The following is a 20,023-nucleotide window of genomic DNA, read 5'->3' as shown; positions in this document are numbered from 1 at the left end:
CTGTTATTGTCTGTGCTTGTACTTTAAAAATGTGGCGGCTATGGAAGTCTGCTTTTTCGAGAGGGAAAGTTTTTTGAAATGGGTTAGACTGGGTACTTGCAGGAGTCTGGTACTCGGAAGCTTTGGCAAAGGTCGGATAATAGGAAATGTACAACGTGGGGGACTTGAGTAGAACCGGTACATTTGGAAACTATTAATGGAATTAGTCCAGATCAATGGGTATCAACCAGCAATTTTGTTGGTTTCTGTCGGCGCGACCACTTCACTGAATCCTAAATAGCCAATATGCGTTGCTCTGTTGAGCGATATATTTTCAGCTGTTACATCGCGTGTGTGGTTATTCGTGATATATTGTTGTATTTATTGCTCCAGCGACATGTTGACATCAGCGTTGACGCTGAATAATCACACTTTCTCGGTTCAGATTCTTCGTGAAAGCTCTTTGTTAAATCTCGAGTCAAAAACTTATAACGCTTGTTTGGTTCACATGTGAACAATGTTACATGAATATCATAGTACTTCGACAGCGAATCCAATGATGCTTAAATCAAAATTATGAACCGTCTTGTATTACCAATTTTTTTCTGCACTGTACGCCAAGTACTTTCGAACAGATAAGAATATTACTCGTTTTAAAATCTATTTTACCATTGAAACCTGATTGAGTTTCACATTTGAATCGAACATAATTGGTAAATCATTCAACTTTAAATGTCCCACAGAGTTTGCGAGAAAACTCGAGTTTTCATTCAAATGCGAACAAAGATTAACTTAATTCACGCAGTTTCGTGTGATAGTCTTTCTCATGCCATATTACATGGAAAATGCTTTACAATTGTACATTGTTTTAATGAAAATTTCACATTATTCAAAAATACGCCGACAGCTTCCACAAAGTACATGATTGCCAACAGGTAAATTTATGTCAAGTATAAATAAAGCACAACTTTTGCAATTTGGTAAAATATTATATAGCATATTATGGTAATTATTTATATCCATGTTATATCAAGTATATATGCATCAGAAACAACTTGTAACTGTTGCATATGTGTTTACTTTGCAATGCGTTGCTATTCGATGGTATTATTATTTGCTCCTCTATTCTCCTATTCCATAATTTCGAAGTGTTTTACACAGTCAAAGGCAAACACAACAAGCTTTCTTGCTTAGTTGGGTCATCTTAATACTGTGTTTCTGGTCCGCCGAAGTAAAGAAGTTGGGAACCACTGCATGATTCAAACCCACGTCGGGCAGTCGAGTAGCGGTGACAAACGTTTTATAAGTGCTGATCGACATTGGTAATGGTGGGACCATATGTTTACCATCAGCCAGATTACCAAACCATCACGTCACTTAACTTCGCCGCTTTACAAACCACGCACTAAGTAATATCGTCACCACCTATAATGTCGTCACGATGTCTTATATTTTACTGAACTGTGCAAGAAAGCAATGCCTATCATTTGATTATAAATCGCATTTTCTGTTCACAGATGTAGAGTATCGCGAAAAATTTTGCAGGTCAAGAGTTTTGGAAGCGACAGAGCTTTGGTTTTGACTTAAGACCCATAAAACAACAAGCACTTATCTTGAAACTTCTAGTATTAAACAGGTGTCCGATGAAAATTCGAAGCTGTGCCCAGAGACTCAAATGCCTTCCCCTTTTTTCACAACCACCAATGATGCGTCCTGGTTTTTTCGATGCCTGGTAAAATTATCCACTCTGCTATCCAACTCGGGTACAGATTTCTACAAAATCTGTAGATGCATCATGCGGAGATATGATTACTGGACTCTTTTACCATCTCATGGTTGTTCACAAGTCTGTACATCTGAAGCAATTACCTAGTTGCTTTAACTAGTATACGGCTGAGAAGCCAGCTTTGGCATATGATTTAGCTGCTCTATGGCTTTCTTCTCTACCCAGTATGAATATGACAAATTCAATCTATTCACTTTCAATATCTGATAAATAGAACCTATTATTTCACATGAAGCAAAATCTGGAAATAAAAGAAGAAAAACCCAGTACGCTACCTTGTGCATGAAATGAAACAGACCATAATCTCAAAACTCCTTGTAATGGCAAGATTACTATGGAGGGCCTTACAAAACTGAGGCCATAAATAGCAATGAAACTTTAAATATACACTCGGCAATTGGAATCTTCCATTCATTATCTACTAAATTCCGAGCTACCATATCTGTGCTCTGCATATCACAATGGAGATAAAATAATTTGACACCCAAAAACTGATCAGCAGCATTTATGGCGTCCAATGCCTTTAAAGAATATAAAATAATATCTTTGTGATGTCATCAAGTTCAAATTTTTGCTAATCTTCCACGTCCAAGCAAGAACCTCATCACTCTGTCCACAAGAAAAGCACACACAAAATCTGCTCCAACAACTTGCAAGATGAGCATTCGAAACTGTAACAAACAGAGTATTAACAAATGTCACAGAAAAATGAACAGGCATATTGTTCGGGGAGAAAAGAATTTTTTCTGGAATTGTGCGATAGGGTGGTGTAATAAAACTTCCGATTGTCAACTAAAGGTTCATCCACATATGTATCACACAACTAAAAATCGGCCATTAAGTCTTGAGGATTTCAAGAAATAAACAGCCAATAACTAGGAGAGACATAATGGTGTTTTAATAACCTTATACAAAGTTATCGTGAAGGTACAGGACCTTAAAGTCCCATCAGCCACAAAATATTTTGTTAACCACACACAATGTTATAGAAAAAATTCAGGGCACAGCAGATCCATTGGAATGTTTTGTTTATAAGAAGCTTCATTAGCCATATTACAAAACTATAACAATCAGGTATTGATATACACATTACAATGATCTGGACATCAACAGCTTGGTGTTTGATAAATGACAAGCTGCAAAGGTATTGCTCCATTAATATAACTCGTTAAAAGTGGTGACTGACCTCAGGATCAATTTCAGTTATTTGAAATTGTGCGTTGACATCAGGCATTGCTCCAGTTACCAGGCAAATCAGAAAAGTTCCTGATCCCACTAAACTGTATAGCAATGCTTTGTTTTCAAAAAGACTTTCCATAAAGGGATGCCCCTGAAATAAATTGATAAAATTTTTATATCTTGCTCCAGGTTTTATTGAAATTAGTGATGACAATTTGGTAAAAGCAAATTATGGAAAATATTTATATCCATGTTATATCATTATCAAGTCCATCCATATGAAACAAATAACTGGTTAAGTATTCACATACCTAACATGTACTGGTAAGCAGATGAGAGAACCTTTATTATATTTCAAAAAGTTAAATTTGAACTAATTTTCCTGTTGAAAATACGCCATTACATCAGGAGAGACAATTTCAGAGAAAAATGACAGTACATCAATGAACAGTGAACAAAAAACTCTTAATAAAAATAGCAAATTTCAACTCACCCTATAATTAATTGCAAAAGTATTTATTTGCATAGCAAGTGAAATAATATAAACAGTTGAGTTCAGTAAATTTGGCTCAAAATCTGCCTCCAGGTCTATAGGTTCTTCCCTGTATTAAAAAAAACACATTTGGTTGTGGTAAACTGCTTGTCTGAGGAAGTCCGACTTTGGTCGGACGAAATGTTACAGAGATACATTTGTGTTAGTGTGCAGCAAGACTCTTGAATTGGATAGAATTGTTGATTAACGTTGTAATAAATCTGGAATATATATTTGGACTATCATGCATTAACAATATTTTTGAACAATGGTAATATTTGATGGTATTTCATTACTGAAGGTTCATATGAAGCCCCGGCTATTATGATGATTATAAGCAATAATGAGAGAAATAAGTTTCATGTTGAAATTTTCATGTCATCCAGATTACACCATGGCATAACCTCAAACTATTAAACTCAAGAATAAACAAAATAAGTTAAATGGTAAGCAATAAATCTTAGCCAATAAATGTTGGCGCTCCAGAAGTATGTGTACCAATATGGAGGTAACTAATTTTGTTCGCCTACTTTACATCAAGTTGGGTAAAGGGACGGAAGCCTATGGGCAGGGGGTATATTCACTGGGCTAACACAAACAGTCCCCGAACTCGTAATAGAACTTAAACAAGGAAAATCGGAATAAAATTACGGCCTAACCCTAACCTGGTACACATACTACGGGAGTACGGAAATTTCTATTCGCATCGGTTGTTTTGCTCCACCCTTCAATTTCTGAAATGTTTCTTATTTGTAAATAGAAAACAAAAAATCTTCAATAAAAATAAGTCTTCTTAACATACTTTGGATCGAGCTCCTTTGCCTTCTGCACAAGAAATATAAGAGACACGAAATGTATTGCAAATTGCCCTATTACTGTTAAGATTGTATACATATTGAATATATTCGGAAGTGGCCGTTGTGCAGACAACACTTTTAATGGCTGAAATCAAAATAAGAGTGTCAAAAATACAGATGAACAGAACATATGCTGCTACTTGTTGATATTTACACTAGTGCGCATTAGCAATAACATCTGAACACAAATTTTTTCCAACAATATATTAATGCTGTATTAATTTAAAGTAGGGTTATCTAACTTTGATGTGATATATAGCGGGTTCATCATTTCAGCAGTGTTTTCAGGGCAAAAAAATGGCAGTACTGTTCTTGTTGTTACATATAGTATAAAAAGTTACAGATTACAACAAGTACAGTACTGCCATACTTCTATTACAGAACCCAATACCAATTTCAAATTCAGGGTTAATGATTTCGATACATCATATTCGAAAATTGTTTTTAGAATGTCTTTAAAATAGTGGTATATTCAATTTTAGCTTTGACGGCCTTAAATCTTTTTCATGATGACACTGAACCAAACACCAATTTGTTCAACATAAGCCAGCAGAGTCTTTTGTTTCTATTGGAAAAATAATAGCAACTGATCAAAATTCAGTAAAATCACCACATCTCACCTTACTTCTTGAAATGAAAAGAAAACAACCAGCCAACAGTAGACCTTGTAGAGTAGCCTGACCATCAGCAAATTTGACTCCATCCAAGTACAACACACTCTGACTGTACGCCAATATCAATGCATTGAGTGCAAGAATTTTAAACATTTGTAATGTTGTTACAAGAGTACATCTTCCTTGCTTGATAATATGACAAACTGGTGAAGTAAAAATACATAATAATCATATTGAATTACATAACTCCCGCTCGATACAGTTCATAATACCTTCTGCATAAGTAAAAAAGAAACCAATAGCTGACTAATGAAAATGATACTAGAAAGCAACTGGGGCTTACACAACCCTCGCTTCACAAATTTGCAAAATGAAATACTAAAAATTAGTTTCCCGACTTTAACAGTAAAACTGCACCACAATTGCAAAATCTTCTACAAACAGTTCCCCATGTCTTCAATTTTGAGCCTCGTTCGTGGCAGAAAAAATTTCAAAATACAAATTATATGAATTTCAATCATACCAAGTGTGATTATATTTTTCTGCCTTCAGAAGTCATTTTTAACTAAACAGTTGTAAACAAATATCAATGAGAGAATTAAAATTGTTTTATCGCTTCAACCTTATCACAATACTGATTTCCGATAGATACAAAGTGCATTATAATTACCTGCCATTATACTCGATAATTTGTAAGTAAATGGAGAAGCAATGGATGCGTCACCAAGTTTGACAACACTTGCATCTTGTTCCATTTCACCCATCATGTCTTGGAGTTTCTTTTTCTTACGTTCCAATTCTTCTTGTCTCTGTTGCATCCTGGTACAGAGAAAATATATGTTACACCTTATTTTTCTCTGATGCTGAGGTGATAGTCCGTAATACTTGTATCCATGGATGTGGATTGTGAAGTGACAAATTTGGCATGTTTTCAGTGAGGAAGATATTTGAATTCCCCCAAAACTGGAAGTTGAAATTTCAGACTTTTGATAGTGATAATCGAAATCATTCAAAGTGGTTGAGCATTCTAAATAGTCTACTAAAAAATGGTTGCACACGCTAAAGTTGTTATTATCGAAATTTAATTTTCTCTAAGGTGTGGAGCTGCAGTCGAAATTTCAACCAATTTCAAATATGAATGGGTTCACCTCCAGGAAGGGAGTCTATTTATTGTTGTCAATGATTTTCTTTGATTCCACGCCCGTGTTCGTATCCACTATAATACACTATGAACAGCAGATTCCAGACATTATTTTATTGTATCATAGTGCTGTTTTTGGAAAATAATTCTGATCAGGCAGAAAGGGTAATGATAATGACTTGGTTTTGAAAAAACCTCAATTGGATGTTTTTGCATACTGGATACTATAACAGGGTTGTGAAACTGTCTAACTGAACGTTCGCTTCGCTTCAAATTACAAGCAAGGAAGATTAAAGTTTATTTGTGAAATACATTGGATGAAAAAACAATGTATTATGACAATGAGACATTTAAGAATCAGAGAGAGCAAGTTTTCTATTTTGACTTGGATGTCACCTAGGCATACAATGAATACACATATTAATTTTATCTGGAAGAAATTAATATGGTGCAGTTTCCATAAAACAAAAATTCAAAAATATTACCTATTTTTGATTCCTCTGGGTTGACCTTTCTCAAAATTTCTTTGACGAACATTTTGCCGACCTGGGTGATTTGCTGACTGTTCAGATTGTTTGTTTTGTTGCTTTTTATCATTACCATTGCTTAAACTTGGCTTATTCTTGTCTTCCTGTATGTTTTTTTTTGGAGCAGGTGCGTTGCTAAGAAGCGCAACCCCTAAATATATAACGAGGTAAGTGAGCAGAATGTTGTATAATGGACTTGCTGTCTAAATTGAGAAGATGTAATTTGTAAAGGCTCACAAGTGAAGAATATGGAATTGAGACAAAGAATGACTAGAAAAATCATATGAATAGATGATAACAACCAGCAAACACCCAGATGATGATCTTTTAAAACCAGCGATGCATAATGACTGAAAGAAAAAATTGTATCAAGGGTCATGGAATCTGAGTTTGGGAAATTTAGTCATCTCATAGCATTGAATGTTGCCCAAGCAATGCAAAAATTCAGTATATTGTCACATATATTTTTAGGCTATTTTCTATCAAAAAGAGACATCATTTTAAAAAGAATATTTGTCATGTTACTGAATATATATTCTGTTGTATACAAGATACAACATTTGAAAAACTGATTATGAGAACTTTCCTTCGTCAGATTCAGATTATTATTTTTGTTACGCATGAAATAATTGAAAGAAAAAAAAAATTTAAAAAAATAATGACATACAATATTTTGACAGTGATTGATGAGTTACTGCGAAAGACTATCTGATCAACTAATGCTTATTCAAATGTCCGAGATGTTCTTCATCTCAATGAAACTTCCAAGATAAATTTCTTACCAACATTAGCATGCTTCAAAGCACCAACATCGTTAGTACCATCCCCACACATCAACACAGTGAAACCAAGTTGTTTCAAATTTGTGATCACCTGTTGAAAGTTAGATTTAAAATTTATTAATTCATACCGCCTCACAAATGACCAATCTTACTGAAAGAAAATTACTGCAAACTGTTTTATGGGTATGCTCGTAGTGTGTGTACCAGGTTTGGGTTAGGCCATGATTTTATTATGATTCTCCTGATTTTAGTTCGGGGACTGTCTGTGTTAGCCAAGTGAATTTACCCCCTGCGCATAGGTTTCAGTCCCGTCACACAACTCGATGTAAAGTCGGTGAACAAAATTAGTTACCTCCATATTGGTACACACAGTTCTGGAGCGCCATTTTTATGTATATACGTAGAATATTACGGTAGTTCAAAACTTGATAAATTGGATATCTCTAGTCAATGTGTTAAATATACTTCCCTGAGCTTGGATACAATTAGAACTGAACAAAAATAAGAAAAACAAACCTGCTCTTTTTGTTTTGGACTGACTCTTGCGAACACTCTGATGCCCGGCAGAACTTGTTTTGAGAATTTCATATTGAAAGATTCCAAAAATGTCATACCCTGTAATTTATATTTTCATTATAAATTTAAAAATAAAAAATAAATACATAATGAGAAATGAATTAGCATCACTATCTTACTTCTCCTGTTATACATAAATCGTACTGTTCGGCTAAAACCTTCCTCCAGTTTTGAGGTTCAACAGGGAAAGATTCAGCATCATCAATAGACTTCCAATGCCAAGAACCTATAATGAAAAACGATGTTAAAAATTAGTTCTGTGGTGGTGGGAGTCAGAAGTTTGAAGTGGTTTCATTGAAAATGGGGTCGAAGTCGTATTTTCAAAGTTATGCGAGTCAGAACGTTAAATTCGCTTGGCTCAGTCAGAAATGATAATCGACGTTGAAATTCCATTTTCGAGAAAGCATTAAGAGGCAATTTCAACCGACAATTGAAGGATGCTTTTATATGTCAAAGATCTTGTTATCAAAAGGTGACTTTCACTTAGCCCAGGGCCCCAGAGTCATATTTTTGTAGACCCGCAGTCAGCGTCAGAGTAGTTTTTTGAAATCGAGTTTGAAATCTGAGTCAATTGTTATCGAGATCCATAGAGTAAAAACATTATAGTTTGGCATGAGCAGTTCAATTTGAGTATTGTAGACCATTAGACTTGGAGATTAGATAATATTTCAGGTTTCAACGAATATGTACCAAAAAAACTGACCTTGATCTGTATCAGTTTTAGACAACACCAAGATTTTCTTTGCTGTTATTTTTAAAACCTTCGCAACATGACAAGCAGTCAATGGGTTGTCACCAGTAATCATGCTGATCTGAAAATAAATAAGTTCTGATTTTATAAAGTGGGGGCCTTCGTCCTGGCATCATGACATGTCTGTGTACCTACTTTGATATTTCATATTTTGAAATTAAATTGAATAGGATATCATACAATATATTTTAGCACCATCCGGTACAGGCACTCGTATGAAATCGGATGAAGCCTTCATAAAAGTTTTCCCAGGGTAAATATATGAAAAACTATCCATTATGAAGAAATCTTTATTACGCAATGGCCTACTAAAATTTATCTCATGACTGATTACCTCCAATCAATATTTCTCATCTTTAAGTATTTAATAATAGGATTACTTTTTAACACTTTGAGTCACGAATCTATAGCTTTCTCATGGGCAAATATTTGCCACCTTCTTTCGAGGCATTTTTTAATAAGAAAAACTTTGACATATTACATGATGAGATGCAGCCTTGAGTTCACGGATGACTGCTTTTGAGTCGTGCTTGAGTGGACTTGATATGATGACAAATCCAGCGAATTCCAAGTCCTGTTCAACTTCTTCCCTTTTAATTTCACGAATCTGAAACATCAAATTGGGTAAAATAAATGATATTGAAACAAATTATGCAAATAGCAACAGTTCTACCACCGAGGATTAAGAAAGCATTTGCCAAATGATATGAAGTCAAATATTGAAGGACTGTTTTTTCTCTAATATCTCTACTTCCACAAAGTTTTCAATGAAAGTAAATTCTATGATTCTTCAAGTATAGAGAAAAGTTACGACCAAAAAAAAACAGAATTCTATTAATAAAAATCAATTTTTAGTTTGTTCAAGTCGATAATCGTACTACTAACCTGCTGTGAAGAAAAATTGCTTCCCATTTGCCTGATTCCAAGTGCAAGAACTCTTGCACCTTGATGAGATAGTTTTTGATGAATTTCATCGTAATTGTCAGGGACTTTAGTGAACTGAATGAAAATGGAAAAAATAAACAAAATATATGAACATTATTAAGGTATGTATGGCAACTTTCCATAATTTCCACCCTTTGCCATTTATATTGAAATTTGTATCGTAGCGAAGATCAAAATAAATTATCTATCTAATTATGTTATTTTCTCCTTCAATCAAAATATGAAAAAAATTTTTTTGAAGAAGTATTAGGTCTCAGAAGATAAATTTGAAAATGATAAAAGTAATATTGTTTGGTGGCCTCAACCATCTTTAGGTATTGAGAATTTGAATGTTCGTTTTTTTCAGATAGGAATATCACTACTACCAAGTCTGGTGTTAACGTGAAACAATCATTTCTAAGTAATTTAATAAACATACCATTGGTTTCAATATTTCAGCAGCACCTTTGACTGTTGCCATATAATTATGTCCTGTTGAGCCAGACTCTTCATAACTTACTATCACACTCATTCTCTAAACACATAAACAGGATATGAGAAAAACTCAATGACTATCATGATATATAACTAGCCAATTTTTAAATACTAGATTACTAATAAAATACAAACAAATAATTATAATACCTTCAACAAAGAGCTGAAATGGAATCTGTGAACGATTTTCATTGGATGAGCACCAGGTAACTTCCTTCTAGGAATCACAATGTCACCTATGATTGTGATTAAATATATATTAAACCTGCAAACCTAATTTTTTCAGGGAAATTTGCTCAAAGAAAGACTCATAAAAGTAAGCACTCATTTAGAAGAGAAGGAGATCAATCTCTGAGTGGGAGTGACCTTACGAGTGAGCACTTAATATTGGAGCTACTAATATGTGAGTCTGTAAAGATTATGCTTGAGTGGACCACATACAATTACAATATTCAACCACAAAAAGAAATTACAGAGATACAGTGATGCCTCGATACTCGACTAAAGAACTTTAGCCAAAAATGCTGCGGTGGTACACTTCGACCACCCACTTGACCATACAACAAGAAGGTGGTGCTCGAATATATGGACACGAAGCTCAAAACTAAGCAGTACGGGTTCGCAATCTGTCACAGTAGACTACCAAACAAACCGATAGTCGAACACCAATCCTGAACAAAATATTTTAGCCTAGTGAGGTACGACTATTTTTATTTGACGATGAATGTTGGAAGTTTGCATTGGTGTTACCTTTGGTTAGAGACCAATCCACTGCTTTTAACATTGCCTGTTCCAATGGATCACCAACAAGATCATCTTCCATGTTCACTAGAGCATGACATGATGCAAGAACCTGTTCGAAACATAATGTAACAGTTCGGCAACATAAAACAATTTGAAAATTTCGAGTTGAAAATATTAAATTGAACAAAATTGTAAATATATTGAACAGAACAGAAAACATAATAGATTTAAGTTCATTAGCAATGAAAAGAATCACTGAATTCGAAAAAATGATGTATGCAGAACAGTAAGCAATATAAACAGTTTTGAATGAATGGGTCTTTATATCAGATTTGTACACTCAAAATTACTACCACATTTCTAGCAAGGTCAATCTAATGGCGTATTCATGCAATTAATCATTGTTTGAGTTTCCACTCAGACCTATCATACAGTAAACATAGCAACATAATCTCCAGAAACCTTTCTTAGTGTAAGTAAAAAAGTACCTGTTGAGTAATGACAGGAGAGTTGAGAACAGGACATAATTTTTGTTTGTTATTTTCATCTTGATTTTCTACTGTGGATGAAGGATTGACACCTAAAATAAAGATTGTGTAAAGTAGTGAAAACATAGCTTACCTGGAATTATAGTATTAGTTTTTCTGTGAAGTAAGTAACAATGTCTAAAATTGAAAAAATCTAAAAGGTATAGGCCTATAAACTTTAGAATTAAATATAATAAATTATAAAAGGTTATATAACTTGCATTTTGGCCTGAACATCAGAGAATAAAAGAGAAAAACCATATTATTGCGAATTGAATAATTATAAATGCTTCCTGAAATCAGGAATTTACAAACCAATTTTCAATGTATTTGAACATTCAATTTATTCTGGGCATACAAGCTTGAAGGTATTAAAAGTATTTAAATATGAACGAACCTGCAATTCCTTCCACAACTAAACAATCACTCGTCAGTGTTCCAGTTTTATCGAAACAACAAATATCCACTTTTCCAGCAAATGGAATACGAAATGGTTCAGTGCAAAAAACATCTAAATGCATAAAGTTTTTCGTAAAAATTCTACATTTCTTCTCAAACTTCCAAAATTTTTGAGAAGTAACAATTTCAATTTATAATGGATAACCACATTGTAATAGTTTGTAAATCTTCTAATTCTCTGACATCCATATTACATGTCTCAGGATCAAATCATATGCCACCACCTTACCCAATGTATACTAGATAGTGTAGGCTAAGCTGAACTTAGATCTTTGTTCGGAGCGAACGACATGTATGTGCGCCATATAAAAAAATTTGTGTGTGGGAATAAAACCGTATCTGTTAATTTGTTCTGTTAAGTTATTCAAACAATCCTTTTAGACACCCCAAAAAGTTTTAAATGATCACTGACACCCTAGATCAGGGGCGAGCAAGGTTTTTGGACCAAGGGTCAAAAATTTCACCCACCTAGACTGGCAGGCTATGTAAATGTGAAGTGAAAGTTACATTTTATGAACAAAATCCACAGTGTTACCAAAGCAAAAGTGGAAAACAATAGGGTTGGTGTCAAAACAAAATTAAATCGCAATCTTAACACATTCATTCAGCTATTTTTGGCTAGAACGTCAAAATTTGATTTTGGTTAGGTTGTGGCAGCATCAGGCGGGCCAGATTGAATTACCCAACGGGCCGGATTTGGCCCGCGGGCCGTGGTTTACCCATGTCAGCCCTAGATAAACCTACACAGTGTAAAGCTGAGAGATCCTTTCAGTATATAACAGATCAAGTTTTGAATGAAAGTTCATGAAAATGCTTACAAAGTTTTGACAATGCCAGGAGAGATGAATTAACAGCAAGTGAAAGTTCAATTGGCAATTCAGGAGGAACCACCGATGTCAGAATGAGAACACAGTTTAGTAGAAGTTTATATCGGCTCCTGTTTGGATCTTCAGTACCTGATGATAAAGTGAATAGCGTTGTGGAGAATTTGGTACTCCCGTAGTATGTGTACCGGGTTGGGATTAGGTCACAATTTTATTCCAATTTTAATTACTTAAGTTCTATTACGAGTTCGGGGACTGTCTGTGTTAACCAAGTGAATATTACTCCTCCCCATAGGTTTCAGTCCCTTTACACAACTTGATGTAAAAATACGTGAACAAAATTAGTTACCTCCATATTGGTACACATACTTCTGGAGCGCCGTGAATTTAACTATTTCGGTGGAAACGGTAAAAGATAATTTGAAAGTAATATCTGATTGCTATAAAAAAATTGTTCGAAATATTTTTTATCAACAGTACCTTTGATCCAGACATAAGCAGAAGCAGCAATCGCAAAAATGAGTAAAAATAAAATGAATGCAAATGTTTCTAAATTGTTAGCAGTCACTCTCTTCACACCAAATAGGATTGTTCTCAGAAGCTTGCCCTGGGAAAAAAGTTACAAAATTAAAAAAACGATTATGCCAAAGCATTCATTACAAATAATAATGGAGAAAAATTAAATATTGAAATTCCCGATTAGGGTTTCAATCAAAAATGCCTGTTGCTACTTACCTGTGATGTGTTAAAACCGGTTTTCAATACATATGCAACACATCCATTATCTGAAGGTCTCAATGGACTCTCTTTCCCTGTAACTTCCTTGCTTGTGTTTTTAGGAGGAGGTGTATGCTGCACTATTTTTGTTCCACCATTTATTATGTGCAATCTTGAATGAACATCTAAATCCAGTATTGTATCCGCAGATACTCCTTCAATAGGTTCCTAAAGTCACAAATAAAGATCATGTCTGAATAAATTTTGTTGTTCTCTGTGACAATTTCTTATATTACTGTAGATAAATAAAATTTGATATAGTGAAATTCTAAAATAATAACATATAAGTTGTTATAACTGTAATATTTCATTGAAAAAATATTCTGCAAGTTGGGCTGTACACAATCACAAAATTTTAATTAAAGTGGAGGTGCTGTACCAGTACATCATATGGAAAGTTAAGTATACTATCAAGGACTTAAAATAAATAAATTAACAGTATTTCCATGCCGGGTATATCAGAAGTCTGGTGGGCAAATGATTTTCATATTCCCCAATTAGGCATTGTGATGTAACATCTGAGTGTTATTTCAAAATAAATTTCAAGCAAATTTGCATACAAGTTTAGTGGTGGAAGAAGCGAAGCCATTATGTGAACCAGTCAGAGATGAGTCATGTCATACACAACCATACTGCTGGATGTTGAACATCAAGTGTCACCAGTACGACATACAATACTAATCAACAGGCCATATGGAGCAGCATATGGAAGCATACTTTTGACAGAAAAGTAGGGTTATGTTTATATAATTTATGGTAATCTACCAACCAGAAAAAGACTATGATAAAATGAACAGCTGACCAATTAAAAACCATAAAAATACCTTCATCTGTGGAATAGATTCACCAGTCAACATCGCTTCATCAACAATTAATCTTCCTCTTAATAAGAGCATATCACATGGTACAAGTTGATCTTCATCCATCCTAGACCTTGATATGGAAACTATATCTCCTGCCACCAACTCTTTGCTTACAACTTGTCTCCATTTGCGTTCTCTGTAAACCTGTAGAAGTAGAATTATAAGATGATAAGTGAGTTTGAAGATTTGCCTTGGATATTACAAAATTTGCATTTCTTTAGGGATTTCATTAAGGAAAAAAGAACCATACCTTCAAATGTAATACTAGAGTTGCTTGCAAAAAAGTCATGAATACAGATTGAACCACTAAAAAAAGCTGTGTAACTTAATTAACTGTGTAACTCCTGGTAAATTTTTTAGATGAAATTTTAATCTGGAATCTTCCAATGCATTAAAACATGCTTTTTATATTCTTTGCAACTGAGAAATCATCGGTGTTAAAGGGATATGGATTATATCAACCAAACATTTATCTTTATTAAACTGCCATTATCACATCCAATCCTAAAAGTATAAAGCAGAGATTATTGTATATATCAGCTTTCTATACAAATCGTTGTTCTAGACTGGGGTTATAAACTTAGAATACTACAGCAGTCGGTTGAAACAAAATGAAGTCCCTAAGCTCAATGTTAATAAATTAGCTTTGAAATAAAATTAAAAACTTACATTCACAAGATGAGGTTTATTTCCCATCTTTCGAATTTCAGCCATGTTTCTTAATTGCTGATAAACTAAAGAAGCCTCAAATGCAATCAGCATAAATAATGTGAAGACAGAGTAATACCAATACTCATCCATACACCATAAAGCAACACAAAATACCTGTAATCACAATAATATTATCTTGAATTGTATCATTTTGGCAACCTTATAAAATTTTGAAATAATTTTATTAGAAATATAATACAGAAATTATAATAGCCACATAGGAGGCCTTAACAACCAAGGTATTTGAAATTACAGATTTGTCGGTGTAATTTGCCTTAACTAAAGAAACAAGTGAAAATTTGAACAAATTGGACCTATTCTTGACTTGCTATAAACTAGCCCATATTTTGTTTACATACGGCTTCCAAATTCAATTATATATTACTTGAAAAACAAAAAATGGTGCAGTTGCTCTTTCTTGGAAAAGTTCACGAAAATCTGGTATAACCATCTCCATCCTACAATACAAAAAATAATTTAAGTTATTACAATTTATTTTCTATTTAAAACGTCATAATATACTTGACTGATTTGGCACCTTCGCAGCGCAGGTCAATGGCAGATGACTTATCAATATTTCAAAATAGGACCAAAACAAATAAAACTTTCATTGTATAAAACAAACTACACTTCTTAAAAATTACATTTGAAGGTGTATTTTTATCAATTAACCATAACTAACTGGTTATTTCCATAATCATCTTTAGCACTTTGCACATCTTGTTCATTCTCATATCCTCTCCATTTTTGATAATATGAAAATGATTCACTGACTGGAAACTGCACTGTGGTGAAACATTTCTTTTCGTCTTTGTCATAAACATAGTGAGCCTGCATAGTTGGATTAAACAAATTATCATTATATAAATATATCATATCATATCATAAATATATCATTATCAAGAGATACAAAAAAGAAACACTTTGTAACTGCCGAGTTGTGGATATGTAGGAAATTAAGCCAGATCTGAGTCGTTCAAAATCGGCTCTGGCTCCAACTCCTTTTTGACTAGATCTCAGGTCTCCATACTGAAGGAAATTTTGACTATAAAAAGTAATTTAAAAGCATAACTCATGAGTAGATTAAAATCTAATACAAAACCTACCTTTTGAAATTCAAACCAAATTTTTGTTGTGCCCGGAAATACATCAACATGTATTGGAACGAGTTCCTTCGATCCATTGTGGGGTTTTGGAGTTACTTTGACAAATTTTGCTGTGATTGGATCATATGCCTGAAATAAATCACATAGAAAGAACAAATGAAAATCATACTGAAATAAAAAAAAGGGGTTTAAAATCAGTAAATACCAAACTACTAATTGAAAATTTTTTTCAATTTATAAAGGGACAGTGGTCATGAAACGAATTCATATCATACTTTTAAGAATATATAGAATTTTATATAAAATAATGAAATTGGGCAAAAAATTAGTATCAAGAATATATATTTACTTACCGATAGATAAAATTTTAGAACATAGGCCTATATAGTAAAACCAAATTAGATTATGTCACATTTTTCAAAAGTGAACTTTCTGATTGTCCTGCATTATGAACCAGGGGCAGTGTTCAGAGGCTGCGCACACACATAGATTTACTGCGCACAGACGTATTTCGATGTAATGTAACAATGTGCTCGGTTGGCAGGTTGAGAAAGTTTGTTGTTGGCCCACTTATTACCTGGTTAGAACGCCAAAATTTCTTCATTGGTTTTTGCACAAATATTAGTCATTTCCAAAAAAGTGAGCACACACCAAAATTTCTGCGCACACATACTACAAAAAATTAGAGGGAACATTGACCAGGGGTCATATTTCGGTCTGGATTTTCAAAGCTGTACTTGTTATAGTATAGATTTGACTTTAGATGTAATCTACACAAAACCTTAATATGATGTGATGTTATTCATTTTCCTTACCTTTGAACATGTTAACCAGCACTTTACATCAACTGACCAAAAGCAAAACAAGAACGTTAATGCATGAATTAAGCCGATAGCAATTGCAATGATGACACCAGGTTCATATTGATCCAAATCAAAATACGTTGACCATGCCAAGAATCCAATCAGATAGAAGGGAATGAAAGGCAATGCATAACCATGAAAAATAGTTTGTCGTTTGTTACATAGATCTACTCTTGCTATAAGGCTATCTCCAGTTCCAATAAGACCAGACATTCTATTCATACAATTTGATACAAAACAAAAAAACAGAACAAATTTGAAACAATACATGGATGAATGAGATAGATATCCAGTTACAAATTACTTGACAAAACAAAAAATTACATATAGTTGTATTAATATATGGCTTAGGTTAGGATTTGAACATTTATTCCGGGGGAGAGGACGACAAGACAGCCTAATCATATGGCTAACTATGGCCTCGCATCCTGTTACTAGTTCATGTATGGGATTAGTTAGTCAGGTATTCATTTCAGATTAATAGAACCTGCAAAATCACAAAAGGTAAACAGAGATGCGGTGGAGAGCAATTATATTCCTAATGCTTAACACAGTGACACGAAGCGCCACATTGCCGAGCCGAGATTGCCAAGTTTCAGGCGTTCCCAGTGCTGTCAGTACTAGAGTGTGAGACTGTAATAGTGCTATTGTAACAAAAGATCATTTTCTAACTTATCAAGATGACGTCAATGATGTACCATAATGTGTATGATTATGAGATTACTGAATGAGGAAACTGAGGTAAGCGAGTATAACGTTAAGTTTATTTTGATTCCTTAATCTGATAATCATCATGACAGGCAATAACATATTTGATGAAAACAAATAAATAGAATCTGATCATGAAATCAGAAGAGCAAACCAAACCTTAGAAAGATTTAAAATGTACAGAATATATAAGATGGGAGGTTTTGCCAAGAAGAAGTGGTACCAGTACTGCGGTACGTGTTTATTCACATAAAAATATTAGGTTTATTCACACACACAACCATTATTAGATCTATATATGATTGTAAAACATGGCTTTGTGGAACAGTGACAATTTTTTACAGAACACATCTCACTACTGCATTGCGATTAATAATTTCAAATAATGACAGAATGCGGTATCTCATTTTTTCCTGCTTATAATCGTTGTAATATAATAACTATAATCAGCTTGGCAATACGATATATTTTTATTAAAAGTTTATCTTTACTGTTCACTCCCATTTAGGAAATCGATCAATTCGGCAGTGGCAACCATCACCGCATTATAAAATTATTAATACTGTAATATGGTGTGGCAAGTAGGTCATTTTTATTTATTTATTTTTTTATCATTTTTGTTACTACTGTACTACCAGTATGTAATTTATCATGTTCTTCTTACTTTATAAATTCTCCGTGGTTGTGGGTTCGTGGGAGCGTATGTGAAATATTTCAATTATTTTAGGTGAGCGAACACGCAAGTTACCACTTCTTTTTGGCAAATCCTTCCATCTTATATACATTCTGCACGATTCAAATCTTAAATAAGAATTTGTTTGCCCACCTGATTTCATAATCAGTTTTTATTTATTTGTTTTTAACAATCATTTTATTGCTATGCTGATTATGGAGTCGAAATAAACTTAAATGGATAGAGCCACAGCAGCGACTGAAACTGTCCCACATCTGTCCCACATTAGTGCTGCTGTGCAGAATCCGGTTGTCGGATTTAAATCTGATCGGATTTTCATGATTTTCCGCTACCGGATTGGATCCGGATCCGGATTCGAAAATCAGACACTGAGCCGGATTCATACGGATTTTGGAAAAATCGAATAATTTTGTATATGTTTTTCAATTTCGGCTGACGATATTGGGATATTCCAAATTGATCAATCAACAGCAAATCCACAATGTCAGACAGATGTAGGCCATAATTTTCTCTATTCAGGATTTACAGGATAGGATTTACCAGTGGCGGCGCGTCAATAGGGCCAACCGGGGCAATGCCCCGGTTGTTTTTTCGGTATAATAAAAAATATTCGAAAAATATCTCAATATCGGTTGCACAGACTGTCTACACCAGCCATATTCTCCCGACATGGTTCATTTTTCGCTCGCAAAGCCTTCGCCGAACGTCGATGGGGCGACGCCGATTTTGCCCCGGTTGCTCATTGTATATCGTATTCTCTCTTTTATCTTCCACTCGCCGCGTTTGTCTCGTTTGTTTTCTGTTTCTTTTACTAAATCATCGGGGCCGATCGGGGCTAGCCCCGAAATTATGACACACAATACCGACGTTTCTTACAACAACGTGTTGACATATTCACGCATTCCTTCTCGTTCGTTGGTTGCTTGAAGAGTTGATAGTATCCTCGCCTTCGTTTTTGTCGCTTGTTTCGTTATTTGAATCAGTTAGAGACCTTTAGTCCATTTGCTTTCGATTTTCCACATTCCTTTTGAGCTCCTCACTTCTTTCCGGCTTCGCATTTCCTAGCCTTAGACCTCATAATGAATAAGGTTGATGCACTACTTCGCACTCCGTTTTCGCAGCTGCCGCTGGAACAAAAATTAGAGGTACAACGTCTTGGGCCTGATCAACCAAAAAATTGTTCACTGGAACAATCCCATGACGGAGGAAAGCGTCGGCGTACATTCTGCGCAGAAACTTGGTATAAAAAACACGAATGGTTGTGTTACAGCGAGGACAAAAATGCACTTTTTTGTTTTTATTGCCTACTTTTTGCTACCGCCCGTGACTCACGTTGGTGTAAATTTGGTTTTAGAGATCCTAAACATCTTTCCGAGCGCGCCAGGGATCATTAATCTTCTATGGAGCGTCTGGACAATGCAGTAAAATACCGAACATTCGGAAATTTTTAATATTGCAGCACAGTTGGATGAAGGACGCGCGGTTTCTATTCGTCGGCACAACCAAAACGTCGAGAAAAACCGCCATGTTCTCGGTCGATTGATAGATGTTTTGAAGTTCATTGGTTGTCACGAGCTGTCCCTCCGTGGGCACGATGAACGGGC

The 20,023-nt window shown here is 34.5% G+C and overlaps 1 protein-coding gene across 1 annotated transcript; it reads right to left on the bottom strand.

Annotated features, from left to right (window-relative positions):
* Positions 1–2,065: 2,065 nt before the first annotated feature.
* Positions 2,066–17,245, bottom strand: LOC120343973 (endoplasmic reticulum transmembrane helix translocase-like). Its single transcript, XM_039413031.2, has 27 exons — positions 16,970–17,245; positions 16,155–16,283; positions 15,731–15,879; positions 15,434–15,506; positions 15,007–15,162; positions 14,299–14,481; positions 13,433–13,642; positions 13,178–13,304; positions 12,692–12,829; positions 11,812–11,925; positions 11,376–11,467; positions 10,894–10,996; positions 10,294–10,379; positions 10,088–10,183; positions 9,610–9,723; positions 9,206–9,331; positions 8,677–8,785; positions 8,093–8,199; positions 7,914–8,012; positions 7,398–7,488; positions 6,574–6,766; positions 5,618–5,766; positions 4,954–5,150; positions 4,279–4,418; positions 3,438–3,546; positions 2,952–3,095; positions 2,066–2,436 (listed from the first exon to the last, which is right to left on the bottom strand). Exons 1-27 carry the CDS (start codon positions 17,237–17,239, stop codon positions 2,329–2,331), a joined length of 3,612 nt encoding a protein of 1,203 aa, XP_039268965.2. The 5' UTR covers positions 17,240–17,245; the 3' UTR covers positions 2,066–2,328.
* Between the last annotated feature and the right edge of the window lie 2,778 nt (positions 17,246–20,023).

Source organism: Styela clava, chromosome 5 (assembly GCF_964204865.1).
Source record: "Styela clava chromosome 5, kaStyClav1.hap1.2, whole genome shotgun sequence".
In the NCBI taxonomy this organism is placed as follows: domain Eukaryota; kingdom Metazoa; phylum Chordata; class Ascidiacea; order Stolidobranchia; family Styelidae; genus Styela; species Styela clava.
The sequence above is the reverse complement of the archived record's forward strand: the minus strand, read 5'-3'. Positions and strand labels throughout refer to the sequence as shown.

What these genes read in the sequence shown, in the direction of transcription:
- LOC120343973 (XM_039413031.2), bottom strand. Translation starts at nt 17,239, where the DNA reads ATGAATAGAATGTCTGGTCTTATTGGAACTGGAGATAGCCTTATAGCA. An exon ending in TCAAGGCTGCATCTCATCAT is followed by an intron (nt 8,786 to 9,205) that starts GTAATATGTCAA and finishes ATTTATTTTCAG; the next exon opens with ATCAGCATGATTACTGGTGA. An exon ending in GTCCAAAACAAAAAGAGCAG is followed by an intron (nt 7,489 to 7,913) that starts GTTTGTTTTTCT and finishes AACTTTCAACAG; the next exon opens with GTGATCACAAATTTGAAACA.